This window comes from Xiphophorus hellerii, chromosome 2 (assembly GCF_003331165.1).
Source record: "Xiphophorus hellerii strain 12219 chromosome 2, Xiphophorus_hellerii-4.1, whole genome shotgun sequence".
NCBI classification, from domain to species: Eukaryota; Metazoa; Chordata; class Actinopteri; order Cyprinodontiformes; family Poeciliidae; genus Xiphophorus; species Xiphophorus hellerii.
The window spans coordinates 21,564,980-21,585,687 of NC_045673.1; the positions used below are offsets into that span (position 1 = coordinate 21,564,980).

Below are 20,708 nucleotides of genomic sequence, written 5' to 3' on the forward strand. Positions count from 1 at the left end.
AAATCATAAAAAAAGAACCGCTGAAAGCCGACCTGGAATGTGATTTCCGTCGTATTTGATGTCCATCTCATGCAGGCCCCTCTCCGTGGGCTGGTACTTGATGGTGATTGTGCCGTCTTTGTTGTCGGTGATGTGCGGGCGGGCCGTCTTGCCAGAGGGCATCCGCACCTCACCTGCAGAGTGTTTAAATATCAGTGACCTGGGCAAAGGAGAAACGTTGCAGGTTTTTAAATGCGTCAGTATCACCTGTGATCTCTCCTTGCTGTGGCGTGAACGGCACCAGGAAGTTAACGGGACGAAAGAGAGGATCCACGGGGTCACGGGGAACCACCGGCTCGTTTGAGGCCTGGTGACACGGAACGACAAAAAAAATACGTTTTTAACGTTGGAACTTGTAGCGCACGCACCTGTAGCAGCTATTTGTTACTCCTGCACTCACCACCACATGAAAGGGGCTCTTTGGGATGTTCTCCCCCCCAAAGCGGATGGTGATCACATACTTCCCAGGTTCCGGGGCCGTGTAGTAAATGTCAAAGGTGCCGTCGTGATTCTCCACCACGTCCATGTCCAGCTCCATCCCCTGCGGAGTCAGCACCTTGCAGGTCACCTTGCCTTTCCCGGCTGCCTTGGCATCCACCGTGATGACCGTGTCCTCAGAGGTCTGCAGCTTCTGGAGACTCGCTGTGTGGGGGCGGACAAAGGAGGGTATTTTAAACTTTGCTTCTGAAACAAATTCATGTAATTTAGCTGAAAAGAAAAGGGTAAACTCACAAACTCCATGTCCGCCAATTGAAACTGCAAGTTAAAGGACGAAATGAATACGACACTAAACGACTGGCTTTGAAAGTATAAAACCGCGGCACGGCTTCGTTACCCGTGAGGCGGCACTTGCTGGCGTCTCCCGTGGGAAGCGACTGGATTCGATACGGAGAGTAGGGAATCTCGTCTCCTCCGTACTTGATGGTGATCGTGTAAGGACCCGTGGAGTCGGGCACGTAGGACACGGTGTAGGTCCCGTCCCTGTTGTCCTGGATGGTCGCGTTCTTCGGCTTGCCCTCTGGGTCCTGTGAACGACATGCAAAATGACGTTCGTTGGAGAAACAAGCTTGCGGCTCCGATGGTTAGCGCACACAGCAGCGGAAGCTCACCAGAATCTGCACAGTGAGCAGTCCCTCTCCAGCGTCCCGGGCATCAATCGTAAACTCAACAGGCAGGCTGGCAGACACTCCTTTGGTGTCTAGACCGGGGCCGCTGGCGCGGACCTTGCTGGCATCATGCCCAGGCTGAGACATTACCTTGAATGGGCTGTTAAAGGGGGGGCAGAGAATATAGAGAGTCTGAGACAAAAAAGAAATAAGGACAGAAAAATTGCTGAAGCACACCTTTTTTTTATATTTTAATGCAAGCAAGGGGAACTTTAATTAAGACGTATGTGAACATACAGCGTGGTTGTTCTTATTTATCTATATATAAACTCATTAATCTTATGCTGACCTGTGCGGGACTTCCTGATCTGCATATTTAACAGCTACAGTGTAGGGGCCGTCCTGCGCCGGGGTGTAGTGGACTGTGTGGGTGCCATCGCCGTTATTCTTCACACCCATCGGCTCCACGGTGCCTGCAACACACAGAAATATTGCATTCTTAATTCGCTTTACCGAGCAGAGTGTGAAAGGTTAAGGGAATAATTCAGAATGTTTAAAGTGAGGTTGTGTGGAAAGGTTACGAGCAGTTATTATCTTAGTTCCAGTAGATAACTCTTTAGCACTTTTTTGTGTAGCAAAAACCCAGAGTCCCAGGCATCGAAGCTAACGGCTAGTCTGAAGTGGATTACTGATTTAATTTGATCGGTTATTGAATTAATTAAATAATTTTCTGTTTGTTTGGTTCTTTTGCAGGCTGCACAGTGGCAATATGAAAAGTGTTCAACAAATAAAGTCTGATTTGCTTGATTCATAACATTGGAAGTACATGTAGGAAGTGGTGCACCACCAATTTTCTCATATCTAGAGAACTTTACACAAAAAACGTCTCTAATTTTCTGACAGAAAAACAAAACCTTAAAAACAAGGAGGTTCAAACGATTCACATGAATGCTAATCAGTATTTACACCTGCTTTAGCTTTCTGTTAGAAAGTCATTCTGATTGGAAATGGTTTACATGTTTGCTTCTCAGAAAGTGTTTCACAGGGAAGATTATTTGTGGCGTACCCCAGTAGCTTCCTTTTCTTGAGTAAATAATCAGCAGATTTAGTAAATAACTTCCTGAAGTTAATGCGACAAAAGGTTCGCTACATCACAAAACTGATACTAAGGTTTTGAGATAGACAATGATTTTAGACAGTCCTATTGCACCTTTGGTTCTTTTCCCCTCTTAGCTAACTAAATGCTAGCTTTAGCATCCAAGACCAGCTGAACATTCTACTACACTAAATGAAGTAGAATGTAGGTTAGATATGCCTACAACCTTTTAACCTCCCTTTAAAGATTTGTATACTTGTCCTAATTTCTACCTGTGGGTCCGTAGAGTTTGACATCCAGTGGCGCCTGTCCAGCCTGGGTACAGTCTACTGTGAAAGTCTGAGGAACGTGGGCCCTCACTCCGGCGCCCAGTCCTGGACCGGAGCATTTCACCTTGGTTGGATCCACCGGGTCCTTCACGGGCACACGGAACGGACTGCCGGGGATCGGCTGGCCTCCGTAGTTGATATTTACGTCATAGTCTCCAGGAGTGAAGGGGACGTACTCAACGCTGCAGCTGCCATCTTTGTTGTCCTTGCAGGATATTTTGGCCTCTGAGGCTCCCTCGATTGTCAGACCCAGGCCTCCTGTCCCGGCACCCCTGAAGGAGAGAAGCCAACATGTTTCCTTCTTCTTTTCTCCATCACACCTCCTTATTTCCTTTCTAAAATCTAGTCCGCTAAGGAAACAAAAGCTGAAACATCCATGATTGTAACTGGCTTACAAGTAAGTAACTTGTAACTAACCTGTATCTTTGTTAATTGTAACTAACATGCAAGTCAGTTCCAATAAACTTGTAACTGTTTTATGCTTGTTTCATTGAGCATAACACAAGCTCAATAAAAGATTTAGCATCCAAGACCAGATAAAACAAGAGCTTTTTTTTTAAAAGGAATTATTGACTTAAAACAAGCTATGTCCTGCTGAAAAGTTACTTGTAAGTTAGTCTTGTCTTATTTCAAATGCACTAAGATGTATGCTCTAGAACAGGGGTCTCAAACTCCAGTCCTCGAGGGCCGCATACCTACAGTTTTTAGATGTGCCACAGGTACAAAACACTGGAATGAAATGGCTTAATTACCTCCTCCTTGTGTAGATCAGTTCTCCGAGCCTGGCTAATGACCTAATTATTCTATTCAGGTGTGGTGCAGCAGAGGCACATCTAAAAGTTGCAGGACTGCGGCCCTCGAAGACTGGAGTTTGAGACCCCTGCTCTAGAAGGTAAAAAATACTGTGGATTTTGTGTTTTTGTAGTGAAGATCTTAGCAAAACAAGTTCGCACCTTATGATTATACTCTTTCTAGGACTTATATATATATATATATATATATTGTTTTACAGTAATACATTATAGGTCCCAGAGAAACTCCTTTCTGTTTTGTTGTGTGCTGTTTAATATAGATGAAAATATGATATTATTTCCCCTTTGTGTGATTAAACGTTACCTGGTTTCCACTGTGAAACAGTTAGGCCTGTTGGTTATTCCTCCCTCCAGACCCGGTCCAAACGCACGCACACGGGTTGGATCGCATCCTTCCACCACAAACACTCTGAAGGGACTCTTAGGAGCGGGCGCGCCATCGTACAGGACCTCAATCAGATGCATACCTGCGCACACGCAAAAACACAAAAGATCTTAACAACATTCTCATAACAGGCAGAAATACTCAGTTGTTGCACTCTTGCTTGTAATTATAGGCCAGCGAAAACTCCCTTTTAGGGAGATAAACATCTGTTTATTTATAAAAGATGCTATCTAGAGTGCAGACGCTCGGGTGAACATACAAGGCGTTACATCTGTTCCCTATTCATTATTCTGTTACAACATTTTTCTGACAGAGTGCTCTCAGTAGGCCTATAAGGCAGATTCCCAGCCACACGGCTACAGTATTAGAAGATGTCTGGTGAAACGAGAAGTGCTCTGTGATCTCTTAGCTTTGTGTTATAGGTCTCTATTAATATCCCCCTCTGTCATTCCCTGTGTGCAGGCAGCCTGCAGCACACATACCTGCCTGGTTAAGAGCTTCTTTTCCACAGCACACTATTTATAAAGCAGAGCCTGTCTACCTGATCTCTGTCCCTCACATCATTGCTTGACTGCATCATTCTGTATTTATACCCCATACCTCGCCTGCTCCGTCTTTATTCCCCGAACGGCACCTAAATCAAGAAGCTGTTAGTGCTTTTTCTGTCCATCTGAGTGAGCTCTTTCCTGTCCAGGTAAAATCCTCTGCATTACACGGAATATTTAACATGTGTTTAAGTCAACGCAGTTAAAGTAAACGTATTGAAGAGTCGTGTCTTCTCTCTCTGCTCTTACCGTCCTCGAAGGCCGTGTACTCCACTCTGTAAGTGCCGTCTGCCTTGTCAGTGATGTAAGTGTCCGTGTTGGAGCCAGAAGGGTTGACAACGCGAATCTTCACGCGGTTGCCTCCAGCCTTGCTGAGGGCACGCGCATCCACAATGAAATGGGTTGTGACTTCCCTGAGGACCCCTTGAAACACAAAAGCACTTCTGGTGATTTGCTGCCCTGCATCAAATGGGCTCAATAACGCCAAGTCATCACGCGCCCTTACTCTTATTGATTTAGACACAAAGCGTTGGTGAGGTGGATTTTGTCGAATAGCAAACAGAATATTACCTCTCGGCTCCACTCCAGGCCCATAAACGTGAACCCCACTGGTGTCCACAGACGGTTCTACTTGCAGCACCTTTGGGAAGTAGGGAATGGCGTGCCCGCCGTACTTGATGGTGATGGTGTGAGTGCCATGGAAGGATGGGATGTACGTGACGGAGAATGTGCCCTCTGATGTTTTCTGGATGTGCACTTCGGCCTTAACGCCGGTCTCGGACACGATCTCGATGGTAAGCTCCGCGTCGCCCGCTCTGGTGCAGTCCACGGTGAAGGCGGCTGGTTCACCCGCCTTGGCCTTCTCCAGGCCCGGTCCGCTAGCCGTCACCTTGCTGGGATCGAAGGCCGGGCGGACCGCCGCTTTGAAAGGAGAACCGGGGATGTGCCGCTCGGCATACAGGATGTTGATGGCATACTCGCCCGCCTCGGTGGGAAGATACGCCACCGAGCATGTGCCATCGCCGTTGTCTTGGCACTCAATCTTTGCCTCGCAGGGACCCTCGACTGTCAGGCCAAGACCACCGGCACCAGCTCCTTTTGTATCGATGGTGAAGGGAGCTGGTTTACCCACAATGCCGCCCTGCAGGCCTGGACCAAAGGCTCGCACCTGTAATGTAACAGCCAAATCAGTTTGGAGTGAAATACCCTGAAAAAGTCATGTAAACTGTAAATCCATAACAATACAGCTGTTGGTTTCCACAAACCAGCTGTATTTCTACTAAGATTAAATTAATTTTACTAATAAAGTGATTTCTGAGAGCAATTGGTGGCACCACTCTTGTCCTCCAGAGCAACTTTTACATGCATTTCTGTTCCAACACAACTGAATCAAACCTTGAAGACGAGCGTAGAAGACTTCTGATTCAGGAGTGTCAAAGTACAAGCAGTCAAAGACAAATAATACTGTTTTTATTATTATTTATAAAACCATGTGCCATTAATCTTCCATTTCATAGTTATTCACAAGTTTGCAAAAGTCTCTATTGTTGAAGGGTGTAGTTGTAACTTTTACCTTTGAAGGATCCGCTGGCATGACCGCTTCAACCCCAAAGGGACTCCCCAACACAGGGTTCCCATCATAGGTGACATCAACCTTGTACTGGCCCTCCTCTGGGGGAATGTACTTCACACCGTGAGTGTTTTTGGCTTTGTCTGACTCCAGCTTGCAGGGGATTGGTCGGCCAGAGGGAGAAGTCATCTTAACTCCTACGTTGCCCTGGCCACCGGCTCCCTTCGTGTTAACAGTGAACTCCTGATCCCTCCCAACCTCCACTTCTGCAAGTGAGAGTGCAGCGAGGTTCTTAACTAGTACTCCTTATACACAGAGTGTGTGAAAATGTACAATATGGATGATACTTACTGGTATCTAACCCTTCCACTTTCACTTTTCCGATATCTAAAGCTGGTGCCACCGTGATGTGGAAGGGACTTTTTGGGATGGGATCTCCTCCGTGAGTCACGGAAATAGCCATGTTACCCTGATTAAAAAAGAGAAGATTGAATATTTACTAATATTCTAATATGAGGCGTCGTTACGCACGATGACACTTGTCAAACCGAAGCTCTCTGTACCTGTTGAAGAGCCGTGTACTTCACAGTGTAGGAGTAATCATGGTTATCGATTATCTCAAAGTCACGAACCGCCTCCCCGGGGCCTGACGCTGCAAAATGGACCTCAGGTTTGGCCTTCCCAGCTCCCTTCGTGTAGATGGTGAAGTGGGTTGGATTGCCCACTTCCACACCTGAAAGAACAAGCATTTTCTAAGCGATGCCAGTCAAACCATCAGATATAGCCGTAAATTCCCAATCAGACTCTGAAAGATCTCACCTGTCTTGTTGAGTCCAGGACCCTCCGCTCTCACTTTGCCAGCATCATGGCAGGGGTCCACCTTCACTTTGAATGGACTGATAGGAATTTCCTGATAAAAGCATTAGAAACCGTCAGGATGACAGGGTTTGAACAGGTGGATGGATATAGCAGATGGCAGCTGTCTCTTGCATGTCAGCTCCAAATTCCTACCTGGTCAGCAAACAGCACCATGATGGTGTACCGGCCCGGGCCGGGAGGAGTGTATTTGACAGTGAAGGTGTCATTGTCATTCTTGATGATGTCAAAGTCGATGTCGGCCTCTGCAGGCCCGACCACCCCCGGAGCGCACTTGATCCCGATGCTGATGTCTCCTAATGGTACATATAAATAAAAATAAAAAAACAAAGTTGAGTCAAGAGAAGATGAAGTAGCCATCACCAAGCAGGGCTGGAATATAACGGCTGAAAAATGTATCACGATATGAAAGTTTCATATCAGTTGATATCAATAATTATTGATTAGTTTTTTGTTTTAAATATCTCCAAAACGCTGCCAATCTGGTGACGTGACCTTTCTCTTTTTTATCTGGAGTTGTACTAATTTTTTCCTTCCACTCCACAACGTTCTGTTTATTTACCAAAGAGGAAGCTAGTTCAGCTGGTTGTGGGAGATTGAGCAGCTAAACCTTTTCTTCTGCCTACATCCCCCACAATGCTGTTTGGTTCTGGATCGGAGTTCAATGAAATTATTCAATATTCTTTCAAAGGTATTATCTATTGATATTGATCATGTGTTTATCCCCATAGTACTGTTGTTGGTTTATTTCCCAGCCAAGAGCATTACTGATACCTTTGTATCTGATACCTTTGTATCAGTAATAGTATACTGTGCTGCATGAGACTCTCCAGTTCTCTTTTTTTATAAATCACAAGCTGGAGGAAACTTTTCAGCCAGCCAACACCCAGGAGAGCCTTTCCTAACCGCTCACATCAGCTACTCGTGCACGCTCACCTTGGCCGGCCTCGCTGCAGTCCACGGTGAAGTACGTCGGCTCGTTCGCTTTGAGCCCCGTCTTCTCCACTCCGGGCCCATAGACCTTGACTTTGTCGGGATGACAGCCCTCTCCAACCAGCACCTAATGAATTCACAGTGTACTTAAAGCAGAGGCAGGCGAGCTGAAGTGCAACTTCTGCAGTCCTCTTACTTTATCTATATTTGGTAAAGTGTCATCGCATTAGATTGATTTAATTTTACATGCCGTATCCGTGGCTGAGCATGTATCTTACCCTGAAGGGGCTGTTGGGCACGTTGACCTCCCCCCAGGTGATAATGATGGTGTGTTTAATGGGTTTGACAGGAGTGTAGGCACACACAAACGTGCTATCTCCCCTGTCTGTGATCTTGATATTGAAGGTGCAGCCTTCGGCGTCCTGGGTAGACACACAAGCCTCGCAGTCACTTCTGCTGTGTACCAGCCTTATGCAATATAAATGCCACATCCCTATGAATAAAAACAAAGGCTCTGAAAGCGTGTGTGCAACTCCATACCTGGGCATAGATCTTCAGGTGGCCCTTCCCAGCCATGTGGGCATCAATGGTGAACTCGGTGGATTTGTTTACGATGACCCCAGTTGGCTGCAAGCCTGGTCCGTAGGCTTTTACCTGCAATTTTTTGTTTTGTTTTAAATGCAACAAATAAAGGTTCTTGAAATGTGGTTTTATACTGAAAGGAACAGGAGTTACCTTTTCTGGGAAAACATCGTTAACAGCAGGAAGAATGTGAGCCATGAAGGGGCTGTCCTTGATGTCTTCGTCGTCACAGATGACGTGGACGGCGTAATCGCCGGGCTCGGTGGGCCAGTAGCGCACGTCACAGGAGCCGTCGCCCTTGTCATCGCACTCGATTTTAGCCTGCGACGGGCCTTCGATGGAGAAGCCTGGGGAAATTTAACATTCGGAGGCCGTAAAAAGCCTGGCTAGCAAAAGTATGCACATTAACTTTCTCACATTTTGTCTCGTTTCGCCCACAAACTTTCATGTATTTTGTCTGAGCTGTGGATCTATGCAGAGATATTATTAGCTTTACAGTGATTGACTTCCTGTCAGCTTAGGAATACATCTGTGTTTTAGTGTCTTTGACGTTGTCCAAAATACTAGTCTGTATCAAACTACAAATAAATAATAAGCTTAGTAATTTTACAAAAAAGCAAAATACTTTTTACAGTTTCCAGGAACACATGATTATAAAATATACCTAACGACTATAGAATAAATGGAAATCATAGAAAATTATTCATAACTGTTCTTCATTCAAGCCCTTTGGACTTTGGAGGTTTGGAGTTGCGTCGCACTATTTCCATTTTCAGATGCCGGATTGAACAGAGCTCTTTGATATATCCAAAGCTGGTGACGTTGATTTACAACCTAACCTCGCTTTAAACTTCTTCACTTCATCCCTGAGCTAGCTGCTGTGTTCTCTATGATGCTGTTTGTTCTCTAATGTTTCTCCAACAAACCTCTACGGTCTTCTCAGAACTGCTGGATTTATACCAAGACAGAACTGCACACATGCTGAGTCTAGTTTCTAACTAAGGTGTATAATTTTCTTTACACCTCACAATCTCTGTGTGGGGTTGTGTTGTAGATACAGAAACTTTAAAAGAATGCCAGTGTGCCCGCAAGAGGCTTCAGAACAGTTTGACGAGCTGAAAGTCTTACCCAGAGTTCCAACTTCAGTGCCGATAGCTTCGACCACAAAATCAGCAGATTTTCCCACCATGCCAGTCTTCAGACCCGGGCCCCAGGCCCTCACCTTCTGAAAACCTGCTTCGTCTCCCACCTCCACTTCAAAGGGGCTGTGATGCACACAACACCGTCACTCGGATTAAGCCTGATGATAGATGAGGACAAAGAGGCTAGAGGCGGCGCCGGGATCCTACCTGCGCGCGATTGGCTGGCCTCCCCAGGTGATGCTCACTGTGTATTTACCGGGAGTCAGTGGGTAATACTCGCACTCGTACACCCCGTTCCCGGCGTCTCGCACTTTCACTTGCTCCTCCGCTCCAGCTGAGGATGAACACAGAGGTTTAGCACAGTCTGACTCTTCATTCAGAACCGCGTGATACACAGATGTGAGTAAAACATTCAGACACCGAGCTCAAACTACAGAAGACGTTAAGAAAGGGAAAGAGAAGAAAGCGATGGAGAGAAAAGGGAGTCTGTGTGACTCACTTGGTCCTTTGACAGAGACGTTCAGGGCACCGCTGCCAGCTCCTTTGGTGAAAACTTTGAAGTCTGCCACCTCTTTCATTCTCACTCCTTTAGGCTGGAGTCCTCTGCCAGTAGCTCTGCAAGCGTTGGGGTTTATGGCTGAAAGGAAGAAGTGCAAGAGAGAAAATTATTTTTGGGGGGGAAACGGGGACAGCGGTTTGACAGTGATGTTAGTATCCAAGCTGAATTCACTGGAGAGTCTTTAAACGCTGACGGAAAAAATGCTGAAAACAACAATGATGCTTTTTTTTTTTTTTGGAACAACACACTAGACCAGATACACAACGCAAAGGGATAAACTAACACATTACAGTGCAGAAAGGAGCATCCGACAACATTTCAGTCAAGTCACTTAAAACAGTTGAAGGCAGGCTTTGAAAAGGAGAGATGGCTGATGCAAACTTTAGACATGATGGGAAAACAAACATGTCAAAACCACAAGCAGAGATACCGAAACGAGGAAGAACGCAGCAATTCGCAGAAGTGCAAACGTAAAGACACTCTACATCTATGGAACTATTTGTACAACACTGACGGTTTCTGAACAGGACTGAGCCACCAAGCAGCGAGAAGACGGAACAAGCGAACCAAGCAAGGCATTGCGCCACGGCGCCCTTAAGTTTCAGGAAAGCGCAGAGCCTGGCATAGGAAGGATGGCGCTGGGATGGTTTGACAAGCCCCTCCTATCAGATGCATACTAACTTGGACGGCCAGGTTTTGAGGGAGGGACACCCTTCGCTCCAGGAGGGGTGCGCACTGACTGAGGAGCTATCTGCAGAGGAGCTCCTGGGGGAGGAGCAACTGCTGGAGCTAGAAATGACAGACAGCGTGGGTTACGGACAGTAGAGGAAGGCTCGGCTGTTTCCAGGGCAAAAACTAAATGACGGAAAATTGTGACAGATAGATCGCCCTGACACCAGCTCGCCCACTAAGAAATCTGATTTGTCTGACAGTTAATATACAACGCAGACGGATGGCTCACCCTCCGCGATGTTGACATTGAAAGGGCTCTTGGGGATCTCCTGGCCAGCAAACAGCACGTGGATGGCGTGAGGGCCCTCCAGCACCGGGCGATAGGTACAACGGAAAACACTGTCGCCCTTATTTTCCAGGATGAGTTCCACGGTGTCCTTTTTACCCTGTGGATCAACGATGACCACGCTGATGTCACCAGTACCAGCGCCTGAGCGTGACAAAGACATACAGGGTTAACACCAAGTAAAGCAAGGGGTTTTTTTTATAAACAGTTCTGGTGGATAAAGTGTGTTTTAGTAAGTACCAGCTGTGTAGATGTCAAAGTAGGTTGGCTTGTTGGCCACGTTGCCTGTAGCATCCAAACCTGGGCCCCGGGCGTGCACTTTGCTTGGGTCCCCCATTGCTTTAGCCACATTGACGGAGTAGGGGCTCTTGTCGATGTCCTGACCTGCAAACAGCACCTTCACCTACAGTCGAAGAAGGGAAGGGAAATGAAAGACAAGTCTGAAATCCTGTGGAATCCAAGGTCTGTTTCCCATAAAAACATCCCTCAATTTCTGGCAAGACAAGATAAGATTTGGGGGTGTAAGATTATTAGACAGGTTGCCCACATCACTAAACATTTCTCCTGTATAGGATATTAAAAATTGTTATTAAAAGAGCATAAGATCACTGTTCTAACAATGTTTTCCTGACGCACTTTCATGTTTTTACACAAGTATGAGAAAAGCACATGTACGGTATACCACGACACAGAAAGACATATTTCTGCCCACTTATACATTTAAATTTCAATCACATAATTTTAAAAAAAGAAAGAAAAAACATGTATTTATTTATCTTCTAAATTATCTTCTATTTTTTCATGTTTTTTTATACTAAACACTGGCAGTTTGGCATGACAGCAATACTGTCCAATTTTCTATTAAAAAAGGCATTGATATTGCTATTGTAATTGAAAAAAACATTATTTGTCTGTATCTATCACTGAATATAATAATATAATAATATTATTTTGCTCAAGTGATAATGATTATAAGATAAGTGCTATTTTAATGATAATACGGTATAATACTCATGTTATTTGGGTTCTTTCGTGGGGTTTATTGTCCTAAATAAAAGCAATGCCAAAGAATTATGTTGCAAATATATTAATTAGTAACCCTTAAGTTAATAAGAAAAGAACTGTGAGTTTGCTCTTACCTTGTGGACACCCTCCACTTTTGGAAGGTAGGTGACAGTGTAGGTTCCATTCTTATTTTTGTTGGGCTTAACTTTGGCCTAGAGAGTAAAAAAAAAAAAAAAAAAAGTCAATAAATTAAATCCCAAGAAAAGATGCCACACTTCGCAAAAACTTGAAGAGTCAGCTGAACGGATGTTGAGATTTATGACTTGCCTCCTCTTTGTGTCCTTCAGGATCCTCGACAAACACCAAGACTTCCCCGCTGCCCGCCTCCAGAGTTTCCACCGTGAACACGGCGGGCTGCAGCACTTTGTTGCCATGAGGCTCAATACCTGGAAATGCAACAGGAAGAGAGACGAGAGAGAGAAGAGGCTTTAGGTAAGGCAGCTTGTCAGAAACAGGAAATCATAAAAAAATTTTAAAAAATCTCAAATATAGTATTCTTTCAATAAATTAACAGAATTGAGCGATTCTACATGAGGAAGGAGGGCACAGAGTTTCAGGAAGACTCAGACAAAATATTACCGTACAAAATCTTTGACATTTTAAATTTAGCTCATGTATGGTACCTTCTACTGACAATTTACCCTCTTTAACTTTTCTGCATGTGGACAGAAAGGTTAGGCTCTAGCTTGCATACCTGGTCCGTAGGCTTTAACCTTGTCTGGGAAAAGCTGCTTGGGTTTTAGAGGAGCGCCGGGTTTCAGCTTGGCCTTGGGGAACTGAGACAGGTACGTCATGACCGAGTGCTCGTCCACATCTGGGTCCACGATTTCCTCAGGGGCGATCACCTGAAACCCAGAATGTGCTGCAGGGGTTAATTGGTCAAACTGCCCAGGATGTTTCTGTGCAAAGACATGCTTTGGTTTTCACTTTTTTTAAAAAGAGAAAAAAAACAGAAACAAATGAAAACTGATTCTTAAATGAACTGTATGTCATTTTCAACAAGGGTATGGATTACTCTTTCGGCATAATAGAATTGGATTTAAGGATTAAACGTATTTATTCTCTCCACCTCTGACTTCTCTCTCTCTCTCTCTTAAGGCACTTGTTTGCCTGTGTATCGCACAGTGGCACAAAGCCACGCTTCACAACGGTTATATTTAACCTTAGGACAACAGGGTTAAGCCACCATGGGGGAATTTATCCTGAGCCAGACCTCTCCCCACATCTACTTAACAACACCACACTGGATTCCAGTCCCCTCCACCCACCCACCCACCCAAAGGCCTGCAGAGCCGTGACAGTACACCGCTGGCTATCTAACACAAGCAAATGCTCGCTGGGAATAGATAACAACGTCTCTTAGCAAAACAAGTAAACAGCCCGCATGGTGCCCATTGTTATTCAGGGGAACGCTTACAAATGTACATGATTTAGTTGCTGGCATGAAGCGTGTTGAGAAATCTCACAACAAATTTGTGAACATTACCAAATAAAATGCAATCGCCTACCGAGAGGTACAAAAAAAAAAAAACAGACTATGGAAGGGGGTGGAGGGAGGGAGGCAGAGCTGGGTAATAAATATTTCATTTCATTCTCCGGGATGTTATCCTGGGAAAACACCAGCCTCAAACATAATCCTGTTTTTAATTAATAATATTTTTTTTTCTAATTAGATGTTTCCACTGGCAAACTATTGGCTGCTTTGGGTTGCTTTGTGCTTCTTCTGCGATTTCATTCTTGACTTTAAAGAGAACAGAGCAAACATCCCTGCTTCTGTTTGTTGTTCCTAAATGAGATCAGTCTCCTGGTGCTGAGCGGCGAGCCGCGTCTGGGACGGATCTTACCTGAGGGACGCCCAGCCAGTCGTCGGCCTGTTGCATGGCTTCTCTGGCATTCTGCACGGGCTGATTGGGGTCCCACCCCGCCCAGTCGGGACACAGACCTAGCAGGAACGCAAAAGAGGCCAATTAGGAAGAGGCGTGCAACCGGTCTAACGAAGGGCAGTCGCTATAAAAAGGCCACTTAGGCTGTCAGTGCTATCTCTGCAGCGCTTGTATAGCACTGCGAGACTGGCTGACCTTACCCACGCTGCCCTGCTGCAAGCGATTCTGTATGTGTGACAGCGGATGTCTCTATCGGGAATTCACAAGAGGCAGCTTCGACAGACACAGCCGTGCGCTCGCTGCGGCTGAGCCTCGCATGCTCCGGGCTGCTAATGCCTAAATTGGATTAGTGCTGGCAATGGAGTGGTCTCTCACTCAGAGGGCCAATGAAAGCGCACCACAGAATGCTATGATCTGATCAATATTGACACAGAACCACTGGACACATGGGTTTCTTTAAGAAAAAAAAAAAACTGAGTAGTGTATCCAATAAATTAGAATATGAGTCTCGTTTATCAGATTTAAAGTACTTTCTGTTGTTAAAAATTGTTTTTTTTTTATTGGTTTGAAGCAATATGAAAATGATGAAAGTCATCATAATTAGCAGAAGTAAAGGCATTCAAACATTCACCTTTGTGTAATTAATCGATGCAGTTTGTTTCACTTAGTGATAAGGTTCCTGAAATAAATTAGTCTTTCAATAATATTCTAACTTATTAGTGGGTCTGTACTCTGTAGCAGTAAACATAACATAAAGAAGAACTATATATGGTCATAAAACAAAAGAGGAATTATCTTTATCCTATTGTTCAGCTTTGTCGTAGCCTGGTTAGTGAACATGCTTTTATAAATTTGAGTTAAATCAGAACTTTCGTGTTTCTGACTTGGTTCCTGTACTTTCTCATGACAGAATTTCAGACCACAATTTCCAAAGTTCTAAATCTCACAATGAAATCCCGTCAAGTATTTCTGTAGCGGTCACTTTGCAAAGGAAGGAACTATGGATGAATTGCTACAACATTTATACAATAGTATAGGGAATAAGTGCAAATGTTTAATCCATGATCAATTTGCCAGTGGGTGACACATATCCCACAGTGTTCCAGACTTTTGCAGACTGTACAGAATCCCTGCACCCACCGCAGCTTCCTTCGCATCTTGTCTTAGCACCAGCAGATGAGACAAAAACGACCTTGTATGGTCATTGCAGCAGCACTGTGTTTAAAAGATGCGTCTCCTCAGATCAATGGCTCCTATAAACACAGTCAAACACGGTGTTCCACGTTTCTTACTCCCCCACTTTGCTCTCAGCGAGGCAAACCCGAGGGAGGACTCGCTCTTTAGCATTCATTGTTGGAGGCGAAAGCCTCGGCTGGCCGTTGATCAACTCAGCGTCCTTGTGGTCGTTGGATCTGAGGCTTAAGCAACTCCCTATGCCAGATTACGCTGCATTTTGTTGCAGCCAAACATCCCCCCTCATGCCTCCCTCAACTCCCCTCGATGGAAGAGGAGGAATGGTGCCTAAATTTGGGAGTATTGTGCAGCACCGAGGCTATAAACACTAAAGCCAGACTTGGGCCTGTGGGCTTTGTAACACTGGAAGTCAAATGGTTTAGTTATTATGGAACAGCTGACAGGGTAACTCTCCCAGCACAATCAGAAACCCCCTTTTTAATGCAACGAAACCCAAAATAGACACTCTATGACACAGGTGTCAAACTCCAGTCCTCGAGGGCCGCTGTCCTGCAGTTTTTAGATGTGCCACAGGTACAAAACAGTGGAATGAAATGGCTTAATTACCTCCTCCTTGTGTAGATCAGTTCTCCAGAGCCTTAATGACCTAATTATTCTATACAGGTGTGGTGCAGCAGAGGCTCATCTAAAAGTTGCAGGACACCGGCCCTCGAGGACCGGAGTTTGACACCCCTGCTCTATGACAACGATATGTGAACGGTGATCAGTGATGACCTGTTTATAAAGTAACCTGAGATCGCAAAGTGGGGTTTGAACTCCTTAACTGTCACTCAGAAAACACTTGAGGACACCGGTGTCATTAAAAGGTTAAAGCAGACAAAGGGCAACTGCGATGCACATTTTCTGACTCAGCATTTCCAGCGGTCACTTTGAGCTCCTTACCCGGGGCGCAGTTGTCCACCAGGGCTCCGAGGGCTTTCCCATCTCGCCAGTCGCGGTTGAAGTTGTTGATGGGCAGCTGCGGCACCTTGTTCTGAATCCAGCCCAGCAGGCGCTGCTTGGGGGTCAGCTTCTTGGTCTCCTCGTCGTCCTCGTCGTCCCACATGGGCATCGAGATGGAGTAGTGGAGGATGAGCGTCCATATGAGGCCCAGGATGAGCTTTAGATTCCCGTCCACAATGGCTTTACTGTCTGCAGTGAGACAACAGAGACAATGGGGTTCATGAAGGGTTGAGCCGATGCACACATTTGGACAATCAAACGTATTTTGAAGTATTTAATGCAAAAGATTTTCTGAAAATCTCTCTCCCTTGCAGTTCTTAAGAGACGGCCGCTCTATTTTAAGAAAGAAAAAAAAAAACGATGACTGGCTACAGAGGTGTAAAGAATGCAGCACTCCTCACAAGCCCCCCGTACCCACCAACCCCCCTGCTCCTCGAGGCATTTTCTCCAAGACAGCTGTCTGGCTGAAGACCCTGTGACAGTTTGTCATGCAGTCACAATAGTCCACTCTGAACGCAGTGACAGCTGAGGATGTGTGGAGAAATGGATCTCCTCTCTGCATAAATGCCACTTGGATTTCAATTACCTCCCTAAAGTTGCTGCGCCAGAGAGAGATAAATCAAATAGGTGTAGATTAGAGTCCCCTCGCAGTGTCCACGCAGCTCATTTCCAAAAGTTCTCAGAGGGGACAAAGTTTGTCAAAGAGGCTCGCTGAGTCGCACTCGGATGCTGAAATTCAGCTATTAAAGCCAAACATTTACAACCTCTGGAGTTGGAAACTTTAAGGGTTTTTTTTTTCCCTTCTTCTACTTTTTCATTGATTAACAAAGTTGCTTAACTGAGGGCGGTTTTTAATGTTGCCTGGTTAGCTTTTCAGACGGTTATGTTTGATGTGTCGCCGCTCGACTGGCAGAGACAGGTGGGAGCAACGTCTGTCCGGCTTTACGGGTGACCGTGTGGCCAAAGAGGCATCCATCAAACGGTATCTAGTTACACGCCGTGACACATGTGCAACTGGCGATTCTTTTCGCCGTCCCCGATGCAGCGAGGCTCAAGACTGTATTTTCGGGGGGCTCCCTTCTCTCGCTAGAGTGTGCCAGGAAGTATAATGCCGGCGCTTTGATGATCACACTTTTTTTCCGTCAAAGCAATCTTGACCTAGGGCCAGCGAGGCTGTACAGCGGGGATGTCTGCGCCAAGCAGAATATTAAGCATGAGACTCATTAGCCGTGAGGAGCAGCGTTTAAGGTGTAATCTGTGATTGTGACCTTTGCTCTCCTGTGATCAGCAGCTGGGGCTGGAGATTGAATCTGGCTATTTGCAGTGTGGGTATACACACACACACACACACACACACCAGAAGGGTGTGCGGGGGTCTCTCCTTCACAATCCGACGGCCAAAACCTCAACCCTGCCAGGAATTTCACTGAAATGTGGGAGCAACAAAGGAAAACATATAAATACTGTCAAACTCTAAAAGGTGCTTCCTAGAAAATCGGTGCTTTTCAAATCAAAACTCCAATTTTGAGCATTTATGACTCTTTTAAATTAGAAACAAAAGGACCTGCAGGTTGTCTGATAAAGTTTGGACCTAAACAGAAAATGTGGGAACCCCATTTATCCTGATTTACGCATCCAAGCATCAAGCCTGATCTATATCCGATTATAATTAGACTAAAACAGATTAGATCAAAGTACACGCTGTGGGTCAGTGCATTTAAAGACCAATAACAGAAGGAGTTCTTAGTCGTAATGCATTTATTTAAATGATTTTATCCATTGACAAATCTGGTTTTGTTTTTATCAAAATTTAAACTTATTGGTTCCGATCAGAACCAATAAATGAAAAACCGGCCTGATGAAATTTTTAAGCCGTTTGACTCATATGTTCAACTCATTCTGCACTCTATTAACGTCACGCCTCTGTAATTCTGTGGATGTGACGAATAGCACATATATGGCAAGCTAATGCAACCTGTGTGACAGTCCCAACGGACTTAATGCGCCCGATATGCACAAGTGCCACTGATGGCCTTAGATCGCCCAAAACGGGACCCCTCCCCGCCCCGACCTGCCAGGCACAGCTGTGTTTGTGAATGTGTGAGTGAGACTAATGATCATCTGGTTAAAAACTGTATCATTCTCATTAGCACAGCCTTGATACTTTTCCAGCCCATAGCTCAGCACACTGCAGCAGCAGGAGTCAGTTCAAGCTGGCAGAGCAGCCGCTGGATAAGGGACCCGATCCAACTCTGCGACCTCGGTGACACATCCTGCAGTAACTTTCCAATAAGCTCCTGACCCTCAACTCAACACTGTCGACGCAGAGGCCTCTGAAAGCCACGTCTCTGTTGCCTGGCACCTGGACTAATAAAACACCGAGGCGATTATACCTTCTTTTTTTTTTATGAGTTATATTTCATTTTGGATTCCACAGCTAATTATAGGTCAGCATGCTTATCTAAACGTGACCAGCACGATGTTCAATCTGTCTAATGCAGCACATCACTCTGTAAATGCCATTGCAAAAGTGAAACATGGTAATGGTAGGATCATCCTTTGGGATTACTTTTATTTAGCAACTACAGCGAGGATACTTAAAGCTGATTGGAAGATGGGTGGAGCCCGGATAAAGAAACCTGTTGGAGTCTGCAAAGGACTTCAGACTGATGAAGGTTTACCTTCCAGTGGTACGATAACGCTTAAAAAACAACTAGAGATGCAGTGGCATGGTGTAGAGCTATGGTTCTCAAACTGTTTGAGTACTCAGAAGAAATTATGCCATTAATTATTGGTAGAGTAAATACAAGCATAGTAACCACAATAGTGAACGATAGTGAGCCAATAATTGGTATCAAATCAGGCATAAACTGGTTCCAGTGGAAGTTCTTACCTGATAATTTCCCTGCATCTTTTTTTAAATTTTTTAGCACCGAACCAAAGTGTTTACCGAAGAAGGTTACGCAGAATAGTGTGACTGATTAACCGGACACAATTCAAGAGGAAAAATTACAAAAAACTATTTTTCAAAACAAGTTTTTAAATGCAAGGCGTCCAGGTTGGATTTATAGATCAGGACTGATGAGAAACCTCAGAACTTTCTGACTTCTAGGTACCTTTCTGGTAGTTGTGTTTTTTTTTTTAATTTATTTTATATTTTTTACTTTAAGCATGTAAAAATTGGACCCATAATTAAACTGTACCCTTCAATAACACCTAAAAACAGTCAAATTCATGTTGCATAAAACAGTGATACTCAGGAAAATCTCAGCTGCATCCATGTCCTTTGAGAAGGACTGATTGAAATGGAAAAACACTTTGTTAGAATGCCCCAATTTTGCACTCAATCTAGTTCAGCTGTTTTTGAGGAAATTAGCAACTAGATGTATAAATAAATATCAGAGACACGATGACCTCCAAAGACTTGCAGTATTACCTGCAGAGAAAGGTCATTCCATAAATGCACGCCTGATGACACTAAATATCAAATCAATAATCTATATATGTTCAAATGATGTATAAAAAATAAATAAAATAAAAAAACAGCATAGCAGCTCACCTATTGAGACCAGTTTGATGTGCTCCCTGTCCAGGAACTCCAGCGCCACGGACACGTTCTCCAGCTTCATCTGGCGGAAGTTGGGCCTGTTGTGGTGCTTCCGGTACATCTTCTTCTGACTCAGCACCTCCAGGAGCGAGATGAGCTTCAGGCCGTCGCTGAAATCCCTCTGCAGGTCGGTGATGGTCTTGTTGACGCACTTCAGGTGCTCGTTGCACCACCTGGTGAAGGTGTTCTGCTGGATCTTCTTCCACGGCGCGTCCTCGGCCAGGTCCTTCTCCGTGGCGGGCATCTCGTCGTCCTCCTCGTCCCCGAAGTCCGTGGCCTGGTAGTACTGCGGAGGCAGCTGGTCCTCGCCGTAGTTGTTGCTCATCATGACGGCCCTGTCCGCGTCCACTTTCTTTTCTTACTTTATTATTTTTTTTATATATATATAGCTCGGCGGTGACACCCGTGTGCGGAACTGCGATGGAAACTTTTAGCGGGTCGATGGCAAAGAGCGAGAGGGGAAAAGTTCAGTTGAGACTGAGCAAGGATTGTTCGGACACAGATGCGAAGAATCCCTCTCGTGGCGGTGATTTGGGGGGTTAAATGATCCGATAAATCAGGAGGCTTTTCTTCTTTTGGCACCTTCTGGAGAAGCTGTCCTGTGAGGATTGTACTTGGAGAAGAAAAAAAAAAGTAGTGGATTTAGAGGCAGGTGAGCTGGAGCAGAGATTGTTTAACTTGCATGCAGAGAGGAGGACGGAGATGGGGTTTATAAAGGGGCCCCGGGCCGCGTCACTCTGCGTCTGTGATCATGGTCTATTTGTTAATCCATGAGGAAAACGGGAGTCTGGCTCGGTTTTCGCGGAGGACGAGGAGTGGGGCGGGGGCTGTGATTGGTCAGGCCCCTAGCAGCGCAACAGTTGTGGCATGCACCTTATTTTTAGGAGCTCCAATTCGGGCGACTGAGAGGGAGGAGTGGACCGGGACTCACTGACCGATTGTTGTGGATGTGTGTCATTCTGCGA

At 45.3% G+C, this 20,708-nt stretch overlaps 1 protein-coding gene across 2 annotated transcripts in view; it reads right to left on the reverse strand.

The window, feature by feature from the left end:
• Positions 1 to 20,489, reverse strand: part of LOC116736551 (filamin-C-like) — a 30,249-nt gene extending 9,760 nt beyond the window's left edge. The window contains exons 1-32 of one of the 2 annotated variants that reach the window (XM_032589050.1): positions 19,696 to 20,489; positions 16,077 to 16,325; positions 13,902 to 13,999; positions 12,752 to 12,902; positions 12,325 to 12,443; positions 12,132 to 12,209; positions 11,233 to 11,395; positions 10,936 to 11,136; positions 10,656 to 10,763; positions 9,915 to 10,052; positions 9,623 to 9,749; positions 9,402 to 9,538; positions 8,427 to 8,620; positions 8,232 to 8,345; positions 7,970 to 8,113; positions 7,695 to 7,818; positions 6,894 to 7,054; positions 6,702 to 6,792; positions 6,446 to 6,615; positions 6,234 to 6,351; positions 5,886 to 6,148; positions 4,883 to 5,480; positions 4,562 to 4,735; positions 3,687 to 3,849; positions 2,514 to 2,842; positions 1,495 to 1,618; positions 1,149 to 1,305; positions 875 to 1,064; positions 772 to 795; positions 440 to 681; positions 247 to 346; positions 33 to 173 (exon numbers count right to left, since the gene is read on the reverse strand). In XM_032589050.1, coding sequence (XP_032444941.1) covers positions 33 to 173; positions 247 to 346; positions 440 to 681; positions 772 to 795; positions 875 to 1,064; positions 1,149 to 1,305; positions 1,495 to 1,618; positions 2,514 to 2,842; positions 3,687 to 3,849; positions 4,562 to 4,735; positions 4,883 to 5,480; positions 5,886 to 6,148; positions 6,234 to 6,351; positions 6,446 to 6,615; positions 6,702 to 6,792; positions 6,894 to 7,054; positions 7,695 to 7,818; positions 7,970 to 8,113; positions 8,232 to 8,345; positions 8,427 to 8,620; positions 9,402 to 9,538; positions 9,623 to 9,749; positions 9,915 to 10,052; positions 10,656 to 10,763; positions 10,936 to 11,136; positions 11,233 to 11,395; positions 12,132 to 12,209; positions 12,325 to 12,443; positions 12,752 to 12,902; positions 13,902 to 13,999; positions 16,077 to 16,325; positions 19,696 to 20,071 — 5,566 coding nt within the window. In that variant the 5' untranslated portion in view covers positions 20,072 to 20,489. The remainder of the gene's footprint in view (positions 1 to 32; positions 174 to 246; positions 347 to 439; positions 682 to 771; positions 796 to 874; positions 1,065 to 1,148; positions 1,306 to 1,494; positions 1,619 to 2,513; positions 2,843 to 3,686; positions 3,850 to 4,561; positions 4,736 to 4,882; positions 5,481 to 5,885; positions 6,149 to 6,233; positions 6,352 to 6,445; positions 6,616 to 6,701; positions 6,793 to 6,893; positions 7,055 to 7,694; positions 7,819 to 7,969; positions 8,114 to 8,231; positions 8,346 to 8,426; positions 8,621 to 9,401; positions 9,539 to 9,622; positions 9,750 to 9,914; positions 10,053 to 10,655; positions 10,764 to 10,935; positions 11,137 to 11,232; positions 11,396 to 12,131; positions 12,210 to 12,324; positions 12,444 to 12,751; positions 12,903 to 13,901; positions 14,000 to 16,076; positions 16,326 to 19,695) is intronic. The other variant, XM_032589058.1, reaches the window with a different exon arrangement.
• Between the last annotated feature and the right edge of the window lie 219 nt (positions 20,490 to 20,708).